The sequence below is a fragment of the Galeopterus variegatus genome, unplaced genomic scaffold (assembly GCF_000696425.1).
Source record: "Galeopterus variegatus unplaced genomic scaffold, G_variegatus-3.0.2 Scaffold320, whole genome shotgun sequence".
In the NCBI taxonomy this organism is placed as follows: Eukaryota; Metazoa; Chordata; class Mammalia; order Dermoptera; family Cynocephalidae; genus Galeopterus; species Galeopterus variegatus.
In genome coordinates, this window is record NW_007726431.1 from 53,685 (window position 1) to 71,115 (window position 17,431).

General features: G+C 30.9%; 1 protein-coding gene across 1 annotated transcript in view; it reads left to right on the forward strand.

Moving 5' to 3' along the window:
- RTKN2 (rhotekin 2) overlaps positions 1 to 17,431 on the forward strand; it is a 65,785-nt gene that overhangs the window by 20,534 nt on the left and 27,820 nt on the right. Inside the window, exons 3-7 of the mRNA XM_008567459.1 lie at positions 3,314 to 3,372; positions 7,414 to 7,467; positions 8,773 to 8,890; positions 11,398 to 11,595; positions 15,810 to 15,904. Of these exons, the coding sequence (XP_008565681.1) occupies positions 3,314 to 3,372; positions 7,414 to 7,467; positions 8,773 to 8,890; positions 11,398 to 11,595; positions 15,810 to 15,904 (524 nt within the window). The remainder of the gene's footprint in view (positions 1 to 3,313; positions 3,373 to 7,413; positions 7,468 to 8,772; positions 8,891 to 11,397; positions 11,596 to 15,809; positions 15,905 to 17,431) is intronic.

The following is a 17,431-nucleotide window of genomic DNA, read 5'->3' on the forward strand; positions in this document are numbered from 1 at the left end:
ACATTTTAGCAATATCTTCCATCCATCCCTCCCCTTCTGTGCCCCACCCAACCCATTTCTTCTTGACTTAACTTCTGAAATGTTTAATTTAGCTTTGTAGAAATAGTACTAGTCACAGCCATTTTATAGGACTTAATTATGTATGCCATTCAACATAATTGTGACTTTTAATAGTGCCAAAATAACTGTGAGTTTTATGTGATTACTATACTAGTTTCTTATACTCCACTTTCCTAGTTTATTGCTTATGTACCATAACTTAAAAAAAGAAAAAGTGTAGGTTGGAAGTGAAAATTGTGTACTTTTAGTAATTATATAATAAAACATGTATTTAAAGACACTGCTGATTTTATTTCTTAAATTTCGTATAGTTTGGTGTCTGTTGAAGAGTATGTCACATTTGGAATAGAAAGCTCATCTTCCCAATATAAGATATTTATGAAGCTAATAATTTTATACCACATAGTTTATGATGGCTTAAAATTCCATGCTAAGCATTTCTGAGTATCTTAGTTTTCACTTACTTGCTTAAGAGGTGAAGGATTTTATAATCTGCTTTCAAATGATAGAATCCCATTTAGAATTTTTTTTTGTACTTCATAAAGAAAATGTAAAATACTTTTATCATTGTACTATTTCTCGTTACAACTTGTTAATTTTGGCAAAGAAGTGCTATTTTAAATTTCCATATGGAATAATAAAAAGGATAATTTGTATTTATGCAGTCGATTTTAATACTGATTTTTAAGCATCAGAGTGGCAGATTGGCACCCTCTGTTGGTCAGTTTATTTACCTACAGGCAGAAATATAAGTAGTAAAATGTTTGTCTTTTATTTGTTTATCTCTGTCTTTTAAATTAGCATTTATAAGTCTCACCAAAATAATGCTCTAAACCAGGTTCATAGAATAAGGTACACTATTATTTTAGCTGTGTTTTGTTTAGGTAATTTTGTGGTTATTTGTTTTTTCCTCAGGCTGGCTTTCTAATTGTAGCATTCAGAATTGGCATTAACATTGCAGATTTTTAAACAAGCATTTATTTAACTGTAGCAAACTATTAGCTACAGTAGCACATTATTAAATAGATAATGTTTAACAATTTTATTGTCAATTTGGATTAATTAGAAAAATATCACATTTTAGCACCCTAAATAACAATTTTGGGAGTTATTCAAATTGAAAATAATTCAGGCTTCAGAAAATTGAGGCTGAATGACTTCAGTTCTGTTTCTCTCATTTTTTAAAAGACAGACTTAATTATTCTGTAAGATTATATTGTTAATTGGATTTTTATTATAGCTTTATAATATTTGTATATATGTAATAAGTTTGCTGCCTGGTCTTGGAAATGCCTATGCATATAGTTTAAAAATGCAGGGAGGAAAGCTGTACTTTGCCAAGCAATTGAATAGTTTGGAAGGGAGAAGATATTTTTTGTTCTGTTTTGGTACATATTCAGTAGGTTTGCTTTTAGTGGTTCTAGTATTTCAGAATTTCATTTGCCTGCCAAAGCTTCAAATTTAATCTGATATACTAATACCTAATGAATTTCAACTTTACTATAATCTATGACCTATTCCAGGATACTTAAGTTACTCGTCATATAGGAACTTCCTTGTATTTTTTCACTGAAGTAAGTATTTTAAGAATTTATGTGTTGCTCATGTAGAAGGTGTCTTTTAAAATATTGCAAATGCCAACCAACTGTATTTATATGGTATTTCTTGTACCAGTTTGAAGAAATTCAGATTTGTGTTTGATTTCTAGTGGTCCTTTCAATATGTATTTTCACCAAAATATATGACTATTCAATTGAACTTTTCTGTGATACACTAAAAAGCATGATAATGTTCTTAATATAAAGTGTTGAACTTGACTTTTTTGAATTTATGATTTGATGAAACACTTTGAAATAATTAATTAGTTCTTGTATTTTTCACTGGTGAATTTCCTACTTAAATACCAGGTATGACCATAAAGTAATTAGATAAGATTCTGAGAATAAATGTCTTTAAATCTACTACATTATTTTATTCATACCTAGCATGTGATTCTATAAGTACCACATAAATATCCCATATAAACTTACCAACTTAAGTATGTCAGTAAATTATTTTAGCTCATTTGGAATATACTTCACCTATAAATATATGTGTTTATTCCAGTAAGGGGGTAAAAAAAGATGATATATTTTGTTTTCGAATTTGGACACATGATAATGAATATATAGGTAGTCTTTTTAACAAGCCTACTGAAAGCAATGAGTTGGTGTTATCTTCTGAAAATTAATTTAGATAACTTCCCACTTTAAACTCCCACCCAATCTTTGAGTTAAATAGTATTCAAATGGAAAGTTTCCATCTTTCACATATTTGAAGCACCTAATTAAATTTGGTGGCAATTAACTAGTTAACCAAATTAAATAGGGATAAAAAACATACAAAAAAGAATACTCTTGAAAATACTGCCCTAGAAATGGAATGCTAATCTCTAAATGCAGGTTATTAGGAAATAGGATACTGGGGAAATATTAAAGGATGGAATTGTTTTGATCTAGTAGGATATAACTACTTTGAAAGTTTTTTAAACGGTAACAGTGTATTCTAAAGTCAGACTTGGAAGTGCCTTATATCCCCAGAATTTCCTTTGAAACTTTTTCCTATTGTCATAATAATATTTTCCTTTCCACATTTTATTCTCTCTACAGAGCCATTCCTTTCCTTTCCCACCATAATTAGTTAATTTATTGTTTTAGTATATGCTTAGTTCTTTGGAATTTGGGAGAAATGAAATATGATATTAACTGCATATAAATATATAGCAGAGAGTAATTCTTTGGATATCTGTCAGATTCTATAAGGATAAGGTGTTCCTGAACAGCAAGTTGCATGATTGGGAAGTTTATTAACTTTTTCAGGCTACTATAGTAAGCTAGAAATGTAATTTATGAAATAGTGAACCAAGGTATTATACTTCTGGGGACGTGGCAAATATTGTACATCTTATTTATAAATGCAAGTGATCACAAAAGGCTTTTATTATGGAGTAACTGGTATACAATCATCAGGTAATATGAAGTTTATATGAAAAATCAGAGAATGCCTCTGTATGTTTCTACTAAAGTTAGCTAGCTGTTGACTAACCATCTTAAAGTTTGAGTCAAATTGTTTACATTAATTGCAAGTCATTATTATTCATAGGTATATGTTTGTTTTTAATGTTTAGGCATTTGTGAAAGACTTAAAATAATTGCTTATGAGGTAAGATCTATTTTTTTAATAAGGTGTTTTTTTTGTTTTGGTTTTTTGACAGTGATGTGAATTTTGAAAGTAAAGAACGAACAGCGTGTAAAGGAAAGATTGCCATATCAGGTATACTATAGACGGATTATTTTATATTGCTGAATAAATTCCATGAAGTAACTATAGTTGGTAGGTTTTGTTTTTCTCCCTGCTTCCATTCTCTTTATTTTTCATACCTGTATCCTTGTTTTCATTATAATGCTCTATATTTGTGTAGCTCTTTACAGTTTGAGAAACTATTCATTTTATATTGCTGAATAAATTCCATGAAGTAACTATAGTTGGTAGGTTTTGTTTTTCTCCCTGCTTCCATTCTCTTTATTTTTCATACCTATATCCTTGTTTTCATTATAATGCTCTATATTTGTGTAGCTCTTTACAGTTTGAGAAACTATTTCATGCATTGCATATATTATGCAGTTTTCTCCTCAGTGCATACTGGTAAATTAGGTAGGATAGTTCTCATTTTCTACAGACTCAGATGTTTAGTGACTTGTAAATGGCTGAGCTGGGCTGCAAACCCAGGCCTTTTGGCTCTCCATTTCTTTTCCACTCTGAAGTTTTAATAATGTTTTTAATGTTTGACTAGGCCAGAAGTTCCATGAGGGTTGGAACCATGTTTATTTTGTTCATCACTTTATACCTAGAAGCTTGCACAGTGCTTGGCACGTAGTAATTGCTCAGTGAATATTTGCTGGATGGATGACTTCTCTTTGCTGCCTGTAGGATAAAGATCAAACCTTTTCCCCCCAGTTTTCCATTCTGACCCAATTCTTTTTCTAGCCGTATCTCCCATTACTCCTATACATAAGCTGTCTGCTTTAGGCAGACATTTCTCTCTTTGTCCTGTCAACACATCCCATGCTTCTGGCACCCAGTTAGCTCAGAAAATAACTATATTTTCTTTGCGATCTATTTGCTCATCTATAAAACCTTCCCTGTCATCTTCCCAGCTAGAAGTGATATTTCCTTTCTCTGAATTCCTAATGCAGTTAGGAGACCGTTTACCACTAGATGGCACTTATGCTGTGTAGTCTCAGTTTCTCCAAAGTGTTAAGGAAGCTAAAGACAACAGCTTGGCGATGCCACAGAGTGAAGTGAATACATGGCTGATTCGTGGGTACATTAGTTAGGTAATACACTTTTACAAATATTGTCTCATCAGTACATTTTGGAAACAATAGTATGTACCTCCATTAGTCCCTAAGTAATAACTAGGTTATTACATTGGCCAAGAGCCTTGTACTAGGGAGCTTGCTGCTGCATTTCAGGCCATCACCCAAGGAACTATTTTCAGAAATGTCTTTATGGATAAACAAAAATGACCTTACAGGAAGAGTAAACCTGCATTTTACATAGGGCATAATTGGCCAAAATCAGAGAAATTGCCCTCAGCTAAACAAAAAATTCTTCAGAAAAATAACTGAACTATATAAAAAATCCATTGCTTGTTTCATAGTTATATTCATGTTTTCATCTTTCCAATTATATGACTAAAATAAAACATGTTTTATCACTCCTTGTATCCTTTTGCTGCCAAACATAGTACTTTCACATAGTAGTTGTTCACTAAGTTTAATACTCTTTAACGTGAATAAATAAAATATTATAGGTCTTTAAAGAGGATTTTCTAAAAATACTTAAACATAATCCTCCATTTCTTCATTCTAATACGGTGCCTCTCAGTATACAAATGAGATGTTAAATTGCTATTGAAGACTCAAATGCCATGATAGAGTCAACATCTATTGTTATTTCATAGTAAATAGTTTATAGATTACAGCAGTACATGGTATTAAAAATGAACTGTATATTTAGAAAGGGCCTTAAGTAAAAGCTTTTAAAGTAAAATAAAAAGAATCTTCCTGACCACAAATACTCAAGTGTAAAAATTGAACTTATTTCTGCATGTGTTTCTTCTTTCCAAAAGATAATTTTAAATTAAATTGAGGAATTGAAACTCTCAGAAGATGGGACACATATGTAATGTCTTTTCAGCTTTGCGTAGACTTAATTATATCTTGCCTATGTAGTTGTAAAAACACAGAAATAAAAAAACAAATTCACCTTTATAAATCCATTTTCTTTTGACATTTGTATGAAAATGTGACATATGTTTAGACAAAAATGAGTATTTGCAACAAAGTTTCATAATATTTCCCAGATTATATTGATAGCCAGGACATACCCAAGTTTTCCATTTCTAGCTTTACCACTCACTGGCCAGATATTTATAAAAGTAAAAAAGAATAATGGAGATTTATTCTGATTATTTCTGCTGAACACCAAATAATACATTGTAATAATTGTCTCAGCTTATTCACTGACTACTAATTCAATGACCAAATCAAATCACTTCACCAAGTGCCTCAGTTTTCACTTTTGAGAATGATACACTTCTAGGACCTGATAACATCGTTAGCTGTCCTATTATGACTCTCTCAGTTTACCATTGAAATGTTAATAAAGATGTAAAAAAAACACAAAGTAAGAGTACTGTAAAGTAAAACTGAGTCAACCGTTTTCAAGAGTCTGGAAGGAACTTCTATCATTTGAAGCTGAATTAGAAATGTTAATAAAGATGTAAAAAAAACACAAAGTAAGAGTACTGTAAACTAAAACTGAGTCAACCGTTTTCAAGAGTCTGGAAGGAACTTCTATCATTTGAAGCTGAATTAGGAAACATAGTTGATGGGTTACACATCCTTTGCTATCTGAACAGTACAGACCAACTGGGAAATATATAAGAAATATCCACCTTCTCCTCTTGGGGAGCTGACATAGCTAAGCATGGGAAGGGGTAAGACTGACACACAGGCTGTGGGTGTACAGCAAAGGAAGTCAGGGTCCATGTTCTTTCTTTCTATGATAGTGTAAATAGTTAATGCCACCCTAACAAAGCTAGAACGGCTGTGAGCAAGAACAGTTGTGGAATGAAATGAGTCAGCAACTGTGGTCAAGCAAGAAGAAATGGGCTCTTTGACAGGACATCAGCCAAGTCATAATTATAAAACAATAAAGGCATTCCCATTAAAATAAGAACAAGATAATGATGTCTATAATGTCAGTTTAATTTAACACTGTTTTAGAAATTCTAGCTAAAAGAATAAGAATAAAAGATGACACTATTGAAAAGGAATACACAAATTCAGTACTATTTGGAGACAATAGATTGCAGATCTGTAAAACCTAAGGAAATTTACTAAAACAGTATATGAATTAATAAAAGAAATTTAGTAAAAGTGGCTGGATTCAAGATAAATATACAAAAGTGGTCATTTCTCTCAAAACCAGCAATAACTAGTTAGAAAATATAATGGCAAAAAGATCTCCTTCACAGTAAAAATAACAAAAAATCAAAACATTAAATACCCAAGAATAACCTTAATAAAAATGTAAGGGTAAATATATCATGCTACTCTGTAAAAAGACAGATATTTTAAAGTTATCTATTCCCAAATTAATTTGGATAATAGAATACTAATAAAACATTTGGGAGGGGGGATTTTAACAAAATAATTCTAAAAATATAATATGTTTTTAAAAGGAACCATTTCTAATAGATAATAAAGTGTAGTATAATGCTACAGTAGTTGTATAGCATGGTGTAGGCATTAAGATAGACAGTAACTGATAAATGATTGCATTAGATCCATAAAATATGTAGCCGAGGAACAGATATTTACTCTGAGTAGTGAATATGATAAAGATGGCATCATAAGTCAGTGAGGAAGAGAATGATATATACATGCAGATAGAACAATTATTTTTATAAGAAGAGTATTTATATTTTCACCTCACATACCCAAAAATTTCATGTAGATTAACATTTAGATATGAAAACAGTGTCTTTGAAAGCTTGAAAGAAATACAAATCCCACACAGATTTAGGCCAATAGACCCTTTGAAAGAGGCCAGGAAAAACTTTTGGTAGATTAAATAATTCTTAAAAGTAAAAACCGTGAATAATGTCTAGAAAATGTGCTGTTAAATAATAAATTTTATTTTGGCTTTAATGGTCAGAATCTATTATGGAATTTAGAGTTTCACGTTAGAGCAGGAAGTAAAACTTACCAGATTACTTGTCATTTCTTTTTCCTTCCTTTATAGATATTCGTATACCACTAATGTGGAAGGACTCTGATCACTTCAGCAATAAAGAACGTATGTATGATTTTAATTTGTAATCAAAATGTTTTCTTTAAAGTAAATTTGTGATTATTCAGGGAAAAGGACATCTTCCACACTGAAATAAATTGATGTCATTTGACAGAAGAAGCAGAATTTTGCTGAACTGTTCTCTGATTTTTAGTATAAATAAGTTGCAATTGCTTGATACTAATTAAGATAATGTATACCTAGTGTACTTTTAGTTGTTGTAAGGAGTTTCTAACGGGTTCAGGGTGCAGAGTGGAGGAGGGAAGTATGGAACAAAAGAAAATGATTACAGACTAAAGATAAAGGCAACATTTCTTTTATTTGACCAGAACCTGAGAGATCTTTTCTGCCTTATTTTGTTACTTCAGATTATTTAGCAGCATATAATAAGGAAAGATTTTTTTTTTTTCCCTTTAGCATTTTATGGCTTTATATATAGTCTTCACAAATCCATATATTGTTTAGGTCATGGAAGTTAAACCTCAAATGATTTCTAGTTGTTAGAGGCAAAGCAGAAAAGATATGATAATACTTTATCTTTCTTGTCACTGTGATAGCTTTATTCCTCATACTTTAAAAACTGAATCATACTGAGCATAATTAGTTTTATATGAAGAATTTAATATCAGTTTAGTGTTTGTTATTCAATTAGGAAATATAATTTACTTTACAGAGGAATATGTGTGGGAATTAAGTAAATCTTTCTGATTACTATAGAGAATAAGTTTTTCTGAAGAGCTACATTTTCTCAGTAATGAGGATTTAGCCCTTTAATCACCTAATGCTTTTTAAAACATCACCAAATTGAAGGGCCCAGCAGCTATGTTTTTTGTGTTCCCATGTCTACTTTTTATTATTTTTTTGTGTGTGTGGTTTCCTCCCTTGCTGTTAATTTGGTGGGAAATGTTTTGCTGTTGCTAATGTGCCTGCTCTTAACTTGTAATAAAAAACGTCTTTTTCTTAAATAGACTTGGAAACCAAAACAACAGAGGTAATGGTACATATATAAAATAATAAATTTGGTATTAATTAAAGCTTAAAGAGTTTTCTAGGAATAAATTTTATGAATTTGGTAGTTTCTTTAGGCTGTTGAGAGGCCTATATATTTATTTTTGATACTCCCTGGTTTAATTGTGTTCTAGTTGAGTAAGCTGTTACTATATACTGACAGAACAGTCACTACAAAATATTAAGGGTTACACTATCCAACATATTAAATAAGAATATATTAACAAGTAGATTTTAACATAATGAAGGCATAATTTGTTACATGGATTGCTGCTTAAAATGTTTTTTTTTTTTTCTTTCTAGGATCACAGCGCTATGCCATTTTTTGTTTATTCAAAATGGGAGCTAAAGTTTTTGATACTGACATGGTAATTGTGGATAAAACAATAACAGATATATGTTTTGAAAATGTAACCATATTGTAAGTATTTTTTTAATCTTCAGAGAATGAAAATAATCTAAAATTCTACTTTTTTTTTTTTTATTAAAGGAAGGCCTAATTATTGAGTCTTTGGAATTGTGAAGTATTAAGATCTTTCAGTGTTTAAAATGATTTTGAAAGTTACTTTGGCCAAAAGAATCTCATTTCTACAATTTTCTTATGTAAAATAAAAAGGAAATCTAATAAATATTAGCAGTAAGTATTTGACTTATTGGATATGATAAATTTAAAATTTTTAAAAAATATTTATAGTTCCATTAACTAAGCCATGGATCTAATAGAATTTCTATTAACATTATTTGATGTAAAGTGAATTTGGGCATAAAACAGGTTCTTCTAGCTCATATAGGAGGTTTAGTTACAGAAGTAGTAAAATAGTATAACGATTTTATTTATAGGATAGTTCTGAAGTGTGTACCATGGAAAAAGCACTTTGGTAAAATTTTGGGGTGTTCTTTTTCTTATGGTGCACTTCTTTCATGTACTCCTGAACAATTAAAAAAAAAACAAAATAGGTGATCGTCGGGGTTGTTTTTATTGTTCCTGGCTTTTTAAAGGCTCATTTTATTGTGGTCATAATATAGAACCAGAAAGAACTCCTCAGGTAGCCACAGAAATCATTTTTAACTAACAAAAGTTATTCCTGGCCTCTTTCAAAGGGTCTATTGGCCTAAATCTGTGTGGGATTTGTATTTCTTTCAAGCTTTCAAAGACACTGTTTTCATATCTAAATGTTAATTAGATATTAAGATAGAATCGATGTATATGTTTTTTGCCATTTTCACCTATGGAGCTATCCTGTTGAAATTTCAGAGGACTAGTTTTCCACTATCCTAATGTTAAAAGAAACTACAGTAAACCATATTTTGTGGCTTCTGCTCTAGTATCCCATAGTAACTATACAGTGCGGAAAAATAAAACATGTTCTGACTTATTAGCAGTAATGCAGGCTTTCTTACAAGCTGTATTGAACTGAAGGAACTGTTTTAGGGTCCAAAAAATATCCCCAAATGCTTTTATAACTGAAGCTTAAAAATAATTTTTTCTTAGTTATCTGAATACGTTTATTTCCATTATCAACTATTGCTAGTGAATTTTTTTCTGCCAAAATTATCTTGTTAATGGGCTCTTTTCTTTATATCACTTTGCTATTTTTGCAAAGACAAAAATCAGAGTTTTTCAGGGAAAGAACAATACAAGTTGCTTGGGAAAACAACATATGATTTATAACTTTTTAATAATTCTGTAAATATTTTAAATTCTTCTAAAAATAACTGTTGACAAATGTTCTAAATGTTTAAAAACGTTTTTTTGTTATGATTGTTTTTAATAAGTATTCAATATTTATAATTCTGTAAATATTTTAAATTCTTCTAAAAATAACTGTTGACTAATGTTCTAAATGTTTAAAAACGTTTTTTTGTTATGATTGTTTTTAATAAGTATTCAATATTTATGAATCTCTGATTTTCCTCTAAACATTGACATTTGTTAGTCATTACCAGGAATACTGTATATTTAAAAGTTGCCAAATAATAAACTATAAAAATATCTGGAAGTTATTCCTTGGATTTATCCAAACTGTAGATTGGCCATTTAAATCTTAAAAAGTCTATGCTGCATTTTTAAAATCTCTGAGGCTGATGGATCTTCCATCTGCAGGCAACATCTGCTACTGATAGATCTCTTTCGCAGTCTTAGTATATATCATTGTTAGTAATATCACCACATTCTTTTATGCTAAAGGTAACTACCTTTCATTGTGTCTGAAAAGGGGTAAAGCCAATCACAGAATTTGCTAAAGTTGCAGAATTTCTGCATATTGGTTTAATAAATATGTACAGAGTAACTTCTACACTGTAGGCACAATGCTAGGTTATGGATACAATAAGATAAAGAATACAAAGATATACCAGCCCTCAAGGAGTTCATGCTTTGAAGTATATGCCTTTGTATCGTTTTTGTGTTTTGTTTTGTTTTGTTTTTTCCCCTATATAACCAAATAGTGAAATGTTTATAGTTATTAGGTACAAAGGTAAAGTGGGGAGGGGGTGCAGTGGCGAGTGGACTATAAGTGAGTCTTATTTAAAGGTTCAACAGATTTTGCTTTGGAGGAATAGTCATTTCAGGAAATTACACATGTAAATACCTTAAAAATAGCAGTATTAAAGGAATGACAAGGAGAAATAGCATTGGCAACAAAATGACCTGGGTATTTTATTTTTCTTTAAGTAATATGCCTGCATATATTAGTTGAATTGAGTTAAGATTGCCCTAGTTTAGAAGCCAGTAGCTCCAAAAGTTGCAGTAACTTTCTCAGGCCATTTAGATACTAAACACAGGGAGATTCTATTTTATTAACATTAATTGACATAAACCTATTTCAAATGCTGATTTTAAATGTTATGAAAACATCAAAGGATGTTATGGTTTTATTTTCTGTGGAGTTAGATTCCTAACTTTATGCAAAATACCCTCGTTTTTAGTAATGAAGCAGGGCCAGACTTTCAGATAAAGGTGGAAGTATATAGTTGCTGTACAGAAGACTCTTCGATAACCAACACACCAAAAAAACTAGCTAAAAAACTTAAGACATCCATAAGTAAGGCTACAGGAAAGAAAATAAATTCAGTGATTCAAGAAGAGGATCATGAGACGTGCTTGTTCTTCAGTTCCTCTATTTCGTAAGTTTTCTAATATTTATGGTGAAATAATATAATTAAACATTTGTGATATTTTCAAATGTTATGGAGTATATGTTTACATTTTAAATGGGAAAACATCCTGAGGCAGAAACAGAACTTGGTTGTCTAACATTTATCCAGTGGAGGTATCTTTAATACCTTTGTTTGAAGGTAGGAAGTTGGGTGACAGTGTTTTTAGTGATTTGGAATTCCAATATGTACCAGAAAGATGAAATGCTTTTCTTGGAAAGGGACTATGTATATGTCAAAGTACTTACTACATATCAGTCTACTGATTGGATTTCTGTATGTATGTCATGCTTTATTGTTAATAGATTTTTTAAAATATTTTTTCTCTAACAAAACCACATTATCACTAAAAAAGTAAAAAGTAAGTCCGTAATATCATCTGATATTCAAATTACCCCAATTCTGAAAAAGTACTCTTGTGATTTGTTTGTTCAAATCAAAATCCAAACAAGGTCTACAACATTACATTTAAGTGAGTCTTATAAGATTCTTTTAATCTATTACAATTTCCTGTCATCCCCCCCTACCTTTTTATTTTTTTATTTTTGGTCATTATTTATTGAAAAACCAGGTCTTGTAGAATTTCCCATATTTTGAATTTAGCTGGTTTCATCTTTGTGGTCTTTTCCTTGTTCTGGCCCTTCTTTTTCTTATAACCTAGTAGATAGAACCTGATTAGATTTAGGTTATTTTGTAGGGCAATAATACTTTACCATTTGTTATTCACCGTCTTTGATAATCGCCATTGTAACTGAGGTGAGGTGGTATCTTAATGTGGTTTTAATTTGCATTTCCCTGATGACTAGTGATGTTGAGCATTTTTTCATGTACCTGTTGGCCATTTGTATGTCTTCCTTTGAAAAATGTCTATTCGGCTCCTTTGCCCATTTTTTAAATTGGGTTATTTGTTTTTTTACTGTGTAATTGGTTGAGTTCCTTGTATATTATGGATATGAATCCCTAATTAATTAAGCAGCAAAATTCCTTATTTAAAAAAGTGACAGAGCGTCTCTTATCCAAACACAATATATGTTGGACAAGTTACATTTTTCCCTGGGACTTAGTTTTCTCATATGAAAGTTAAAGATGCTTAGACACAACCATTTCTTTTTAGAAAGCTCCTTAGAGAAATTGGTAGGGTTTCATATACCTTTAAAGCGTGTAAAAACAATGAAGGGACTTCTTAAACAGTTTAAAACTGCATTGTTTGGCAGTGAAACAAAATTCTCTGGGTTTTTGTTTTTCCCTCTGTATAATGGAAATAATAATAATAATAGAATAATATCTAACTCTGTAGGATCATTATGAGATTCAATAAAAGTCATGAACTTGGTATAGAGTAAACATTTAATAAATGTAGCTCTTACCATCACTGTTCCCAGACCAGTGCTTTTTCTAAGCCTTTTTTTTAAACTCATGCTGAAGCATTGCAGTTTAGAAACATGACATAGAATTATAAAATGTAGCCACATTATTTTTTCATTCAAAACCAGGCTTATAATTTCATAGGAGAAGATAATCTAAATGATGTTAGGGTCCATATTTAACCTATATTTCTCTTTGAAGCCTGAAGGAATTTTTGAGAATAACATTATTGTGTACTAAGTTCTTTTTAAAAGGGTGGACATATTTGTCTTAAAGTGTTCCTTCTCCTATTCAGATTTGTCATTCTACTTGGTTTATCCTTGAATCTAAACACTTAATTTTTTTATGAACGTTTCCCATGAAACTTGCATGATCTTTGCTTGTTTTATACCATTAAAGTTTATCAAAAGATATGATAAAAACCTTTTATAACATATAATCCAAAGTATACTTAAGTTAAATTCACAGCACAGGACCTACTCTTACCCGACCACTTCATTAACTGACCACTTCAGTATTATCATAAGTTTGAAGATAGCATTAGTAATCAGAATGCATAAGGGGGTCAATTTTGTTTCTTTAATAGTGTTGTAGTTCAATGTGAAGATTTCTAATAGAGCTTTTAGTTTTAACCAAATGGGCTCATATAAAACAATATGTATCTTCCCTAGTAATATGACATGTGACCAAATATAGCTGTTCTTCCTGACAAGAGTGCATTTTTTTCAGACTACCATTTAAAGTAGTCATTTATTTTTTATAACATTTTTGCCCCCTCAAAAAATGTTATAACAGTTGGCCTATTGGATAGGAAAAATGTAGCTGATTAAACTTTTGGGAACTCAATATTAGGGTTGGCTAAAAGGAATGAGTGTAATGTTTTAGAAAGAAAATGTTATCCTGACAAGAATGTTTTAAAAGTGAGGTCATTGTTGGTTTTGGAAGCATTGGCATTGTAATTAGTCATGGTTTAAAAATGAAGTAACATGAAATATCATCATAAAGTATTGTTTGATCTGAAAGAAGACAGTGAACATTTTTGGTAATTTTTAGTGTGCTCTCTGATATGATTCATTTAATGCTCTCTGATATGATTCACTTATTCATTTTAGCTTACTGAAATTCCTGTGGCCAGATTTTCCCAGTGCCTCTAATAGCTGAATTCTATTTTATGCTCCTTGAGAACTATTTAGAGCATTATTCTTCATTGAATAAACATACATCATCCTAAACAATCATCTTGTGAAAACTGGTAAAATTGAGAGTGATTATCTACTTGACAAAAAGATGTATTAAATTAAAAGAAAAAATAAGGGCTGGCCAGATAGCTCAGTTGGTTAGAGCGTGGCCATGTAACACCAAGGTCAAGAGTTTGGATCACTGTATCATCCAGCTGCCAAAAAAATTTTTTAAAAAATAAGCCACCACACTACATTTTAAATTAGTTTAAAGTTATAAAACAAGTATCCTAACACTTGTCCAGATAAATGGATTATTTATGTTTTTAGGAACAATGTTGTTAAAGATTTAGTGTTGTGAAAGATAAAGAAATTTTTAAACATAACTAAGGAATTACTCAACTATTACATATAATTAATCAACTAATTAAATCATCTTAGAAATGATTATTCAGCAGTTATATGTCGTGTAGTACATTGGATTCCAAGGTTAATAAGTCATGGTCACTACACTCAAAATTTTTGCAGTATAGTAGAATGTGGTCACTATGTACCTGTTTAGTATGGTGTAGTGGAATTCTCTTTCTAATATACCTCTTATTAGCTACAGGCAAGTCAGTTACATTCTCTGAACTTAAGTTTCTTTGTGTAAAAACGTGGATCAAAATATCTGCCCTACGTATCTCAAGTAGTTGTTTTGAACCTCTAAAAAGACATTGCTTGTCAAAGTGCCTTAAACTGCACATAGGTAGATGTAGTATTATAATGCATGTAATTGATTTTTAGAGATGGTTTTCATCCTAATACCACTTAACCACATTAATTAATTTTATTAGAAAAATTATATAAACTTGGGAAATAGAATCTAGAAGGGGAAAAATGTTACTCATAGTTTAACCACTCTAAATGAAATACTTTGTATCATTTTGAGCTGACATTTTCCTTCCAGGTTTTTAAATACTTAGCTTTGGGGGATATTTAGATATTCGTAATTATACTTTGTATGTTCAGCTTTTCTCAGAAGTTATTTTTTTTTTATTTTTTATTTTTTTCCTTTTTGTCTTTTTTACTGACCAGTAACGGGATCACAACCCTCAGTGTCGCGCCCGTACCGGGGACCGGCAACGGGATCGCAACCCTCGGTGTTGTGCCCGCACCTCGCTCAGCCAGTGAGCGGGAACCGGTCTCCACATGGGATCCGAACCCTCGGCGGGAGCGCCGCCGCGCTCCCAAGTGGCGCACTCTCCAGTGCGCCACCGGGCCGGCCCTCTCAGAAGTTATTACAGAGTCTTTACATAATTATTTTAAGGGCTATTTTATCTATTAGTTTTGTTTACTTATAGCTGTGCTAATGGATGTGAAATAGTAATTCATTAAGGTTTTGATTTGCATTTCTCTAATGACTAGTGATGTTGAACATCTTTTCATATTTTTATCATCCATTTGTGTGCCTTTGCAGAAATGTCTATCTGAGTTCTTTGCCTATTTTTTAATCAGGTTGTTAATGATTTAATAATTTATAGATGTTTAATAATTTAGATGTTATATAAGAATTTATATATGTTTAAATATAACATCTAAATATTTTATGTAATAGAAAACATGAAAATACTTAAAACTTGTCTTCTTTCTCAATATTAGTGGTGTGAAGTATAATTTGCTAGCTCACACTACCCTAACGTTGGAAAGTGCTGAAGATAGTTTCAAGACCCATAATCTGTCTATTAATGGAAATGGTACGTATATCATGTATTTTAGTTTTTACATATATTGTTTATAGATATGTGGCGACAGTGATAATTTCTAATTTTAATATGTTCATTGGAAAGTGCTGAAGATAGTTTCAAGACCCATAATCTGTCTATTAATGGAAATGGTACGTATATCATGTATTTTACTTTTTACATATATTGTTTATAGATATGTGGCGACAGTGATAATTTCTAATTTTAATATGTTCTCCTGAAGTGGACATTGGCTTAAATGATGTAGGCACGAGTGATTCTGTTGATTTTTTTTAAAATGTCTGTCACCTTTCCTTAAAGGAGAAAAATTTATTTTCTTTTCTCTATCTTGAGATTTGTTTGTGAGGCTAACTTAGTGAGAACAGAAAGATTTTGGGTATTCTGAATCTTTGTCTTTGACTTGAAATTGATAGCTTTACCAGTCTTCTAGCTGTAAATCAAAGACCTATCTTATTTTTAAATTTGAAATCAAGGAAGCCAACTCTTCTGTGGTAGGAAACAGAGGAAATAAGAAAGATAAGGTAGGGCTAAAATAATCTTAACCCTTTTCTCTCTGGGTGATAGTGGTTTTTAGTGGTATTTGCAGGGTATTCAAAAGAAATATATAGCAAAGTGAAGAAAGGGGGTTAGAGTTTAGGAAGGTTTGTAAAATTTAACATGAGCACTCTCTACTCTCCCAGATTATTTTACCTGTGATGAAAAATATACAGCAGAGTTGGTAAAATAGTTCGGAAATATGATATGGATTATTTACTTTGTGCATTTTCTGAAGCAAAATTATGTGGTAAATGTACTATCTTGTTGTAAAGATTGGTGGCTCTCTACTGATGAAATTGATGATCTTACAATAATAATTTTTAAGTTTCACAATAAAGAATTACATTAAAAATAGAGGAAAGTTCATGAAATGTAAATGTACAATTTAACAAATAATAACGAGATGAATATCTGCATAACCCCCTCCATGTCAAGAAAAATAGAACGTTACCAACACTACTTTCCTTCAATTACACTAGTTGTAAATATTTCCCAGCTTTTATGGTATTTGCTTCCTTGCTTTTCTTTATGGTTTTAGCACCTGTGTATGCTTCCCTAAATATAGTTTAGTGTTGCAGGGTTTGAACTTTATGTGGATGGAATCATATTGTCTTCGTGATTTGCTTTTTGTTCATCATTTCATATATATGCATTCACTGCTTATAGCATTTCATTGCATGATTATATCACTGTGTATTTATCTTTTATAATGATTCAATTATTTTTTAATAGTTACAGGGTTCTCCAGCTTTTCTGTTTCTTGAGTCAGTTTTAGTAATGTTTTCATAGATATATATTCATTTAATCTAAAATTTGAGGTTTATAAGCATTAAAACCTCCATAATATTGTTATGTCTATTGAATTTTTGCAGCATCTTTAGCATTGTCCTCCTCTTTTCATTCCTGATATGGCTTTTTGTACCATTTGGGTTTTTTTATTCTCATTCTTGCAATAGGTTTGTCAGTCTTATTATTCACTGA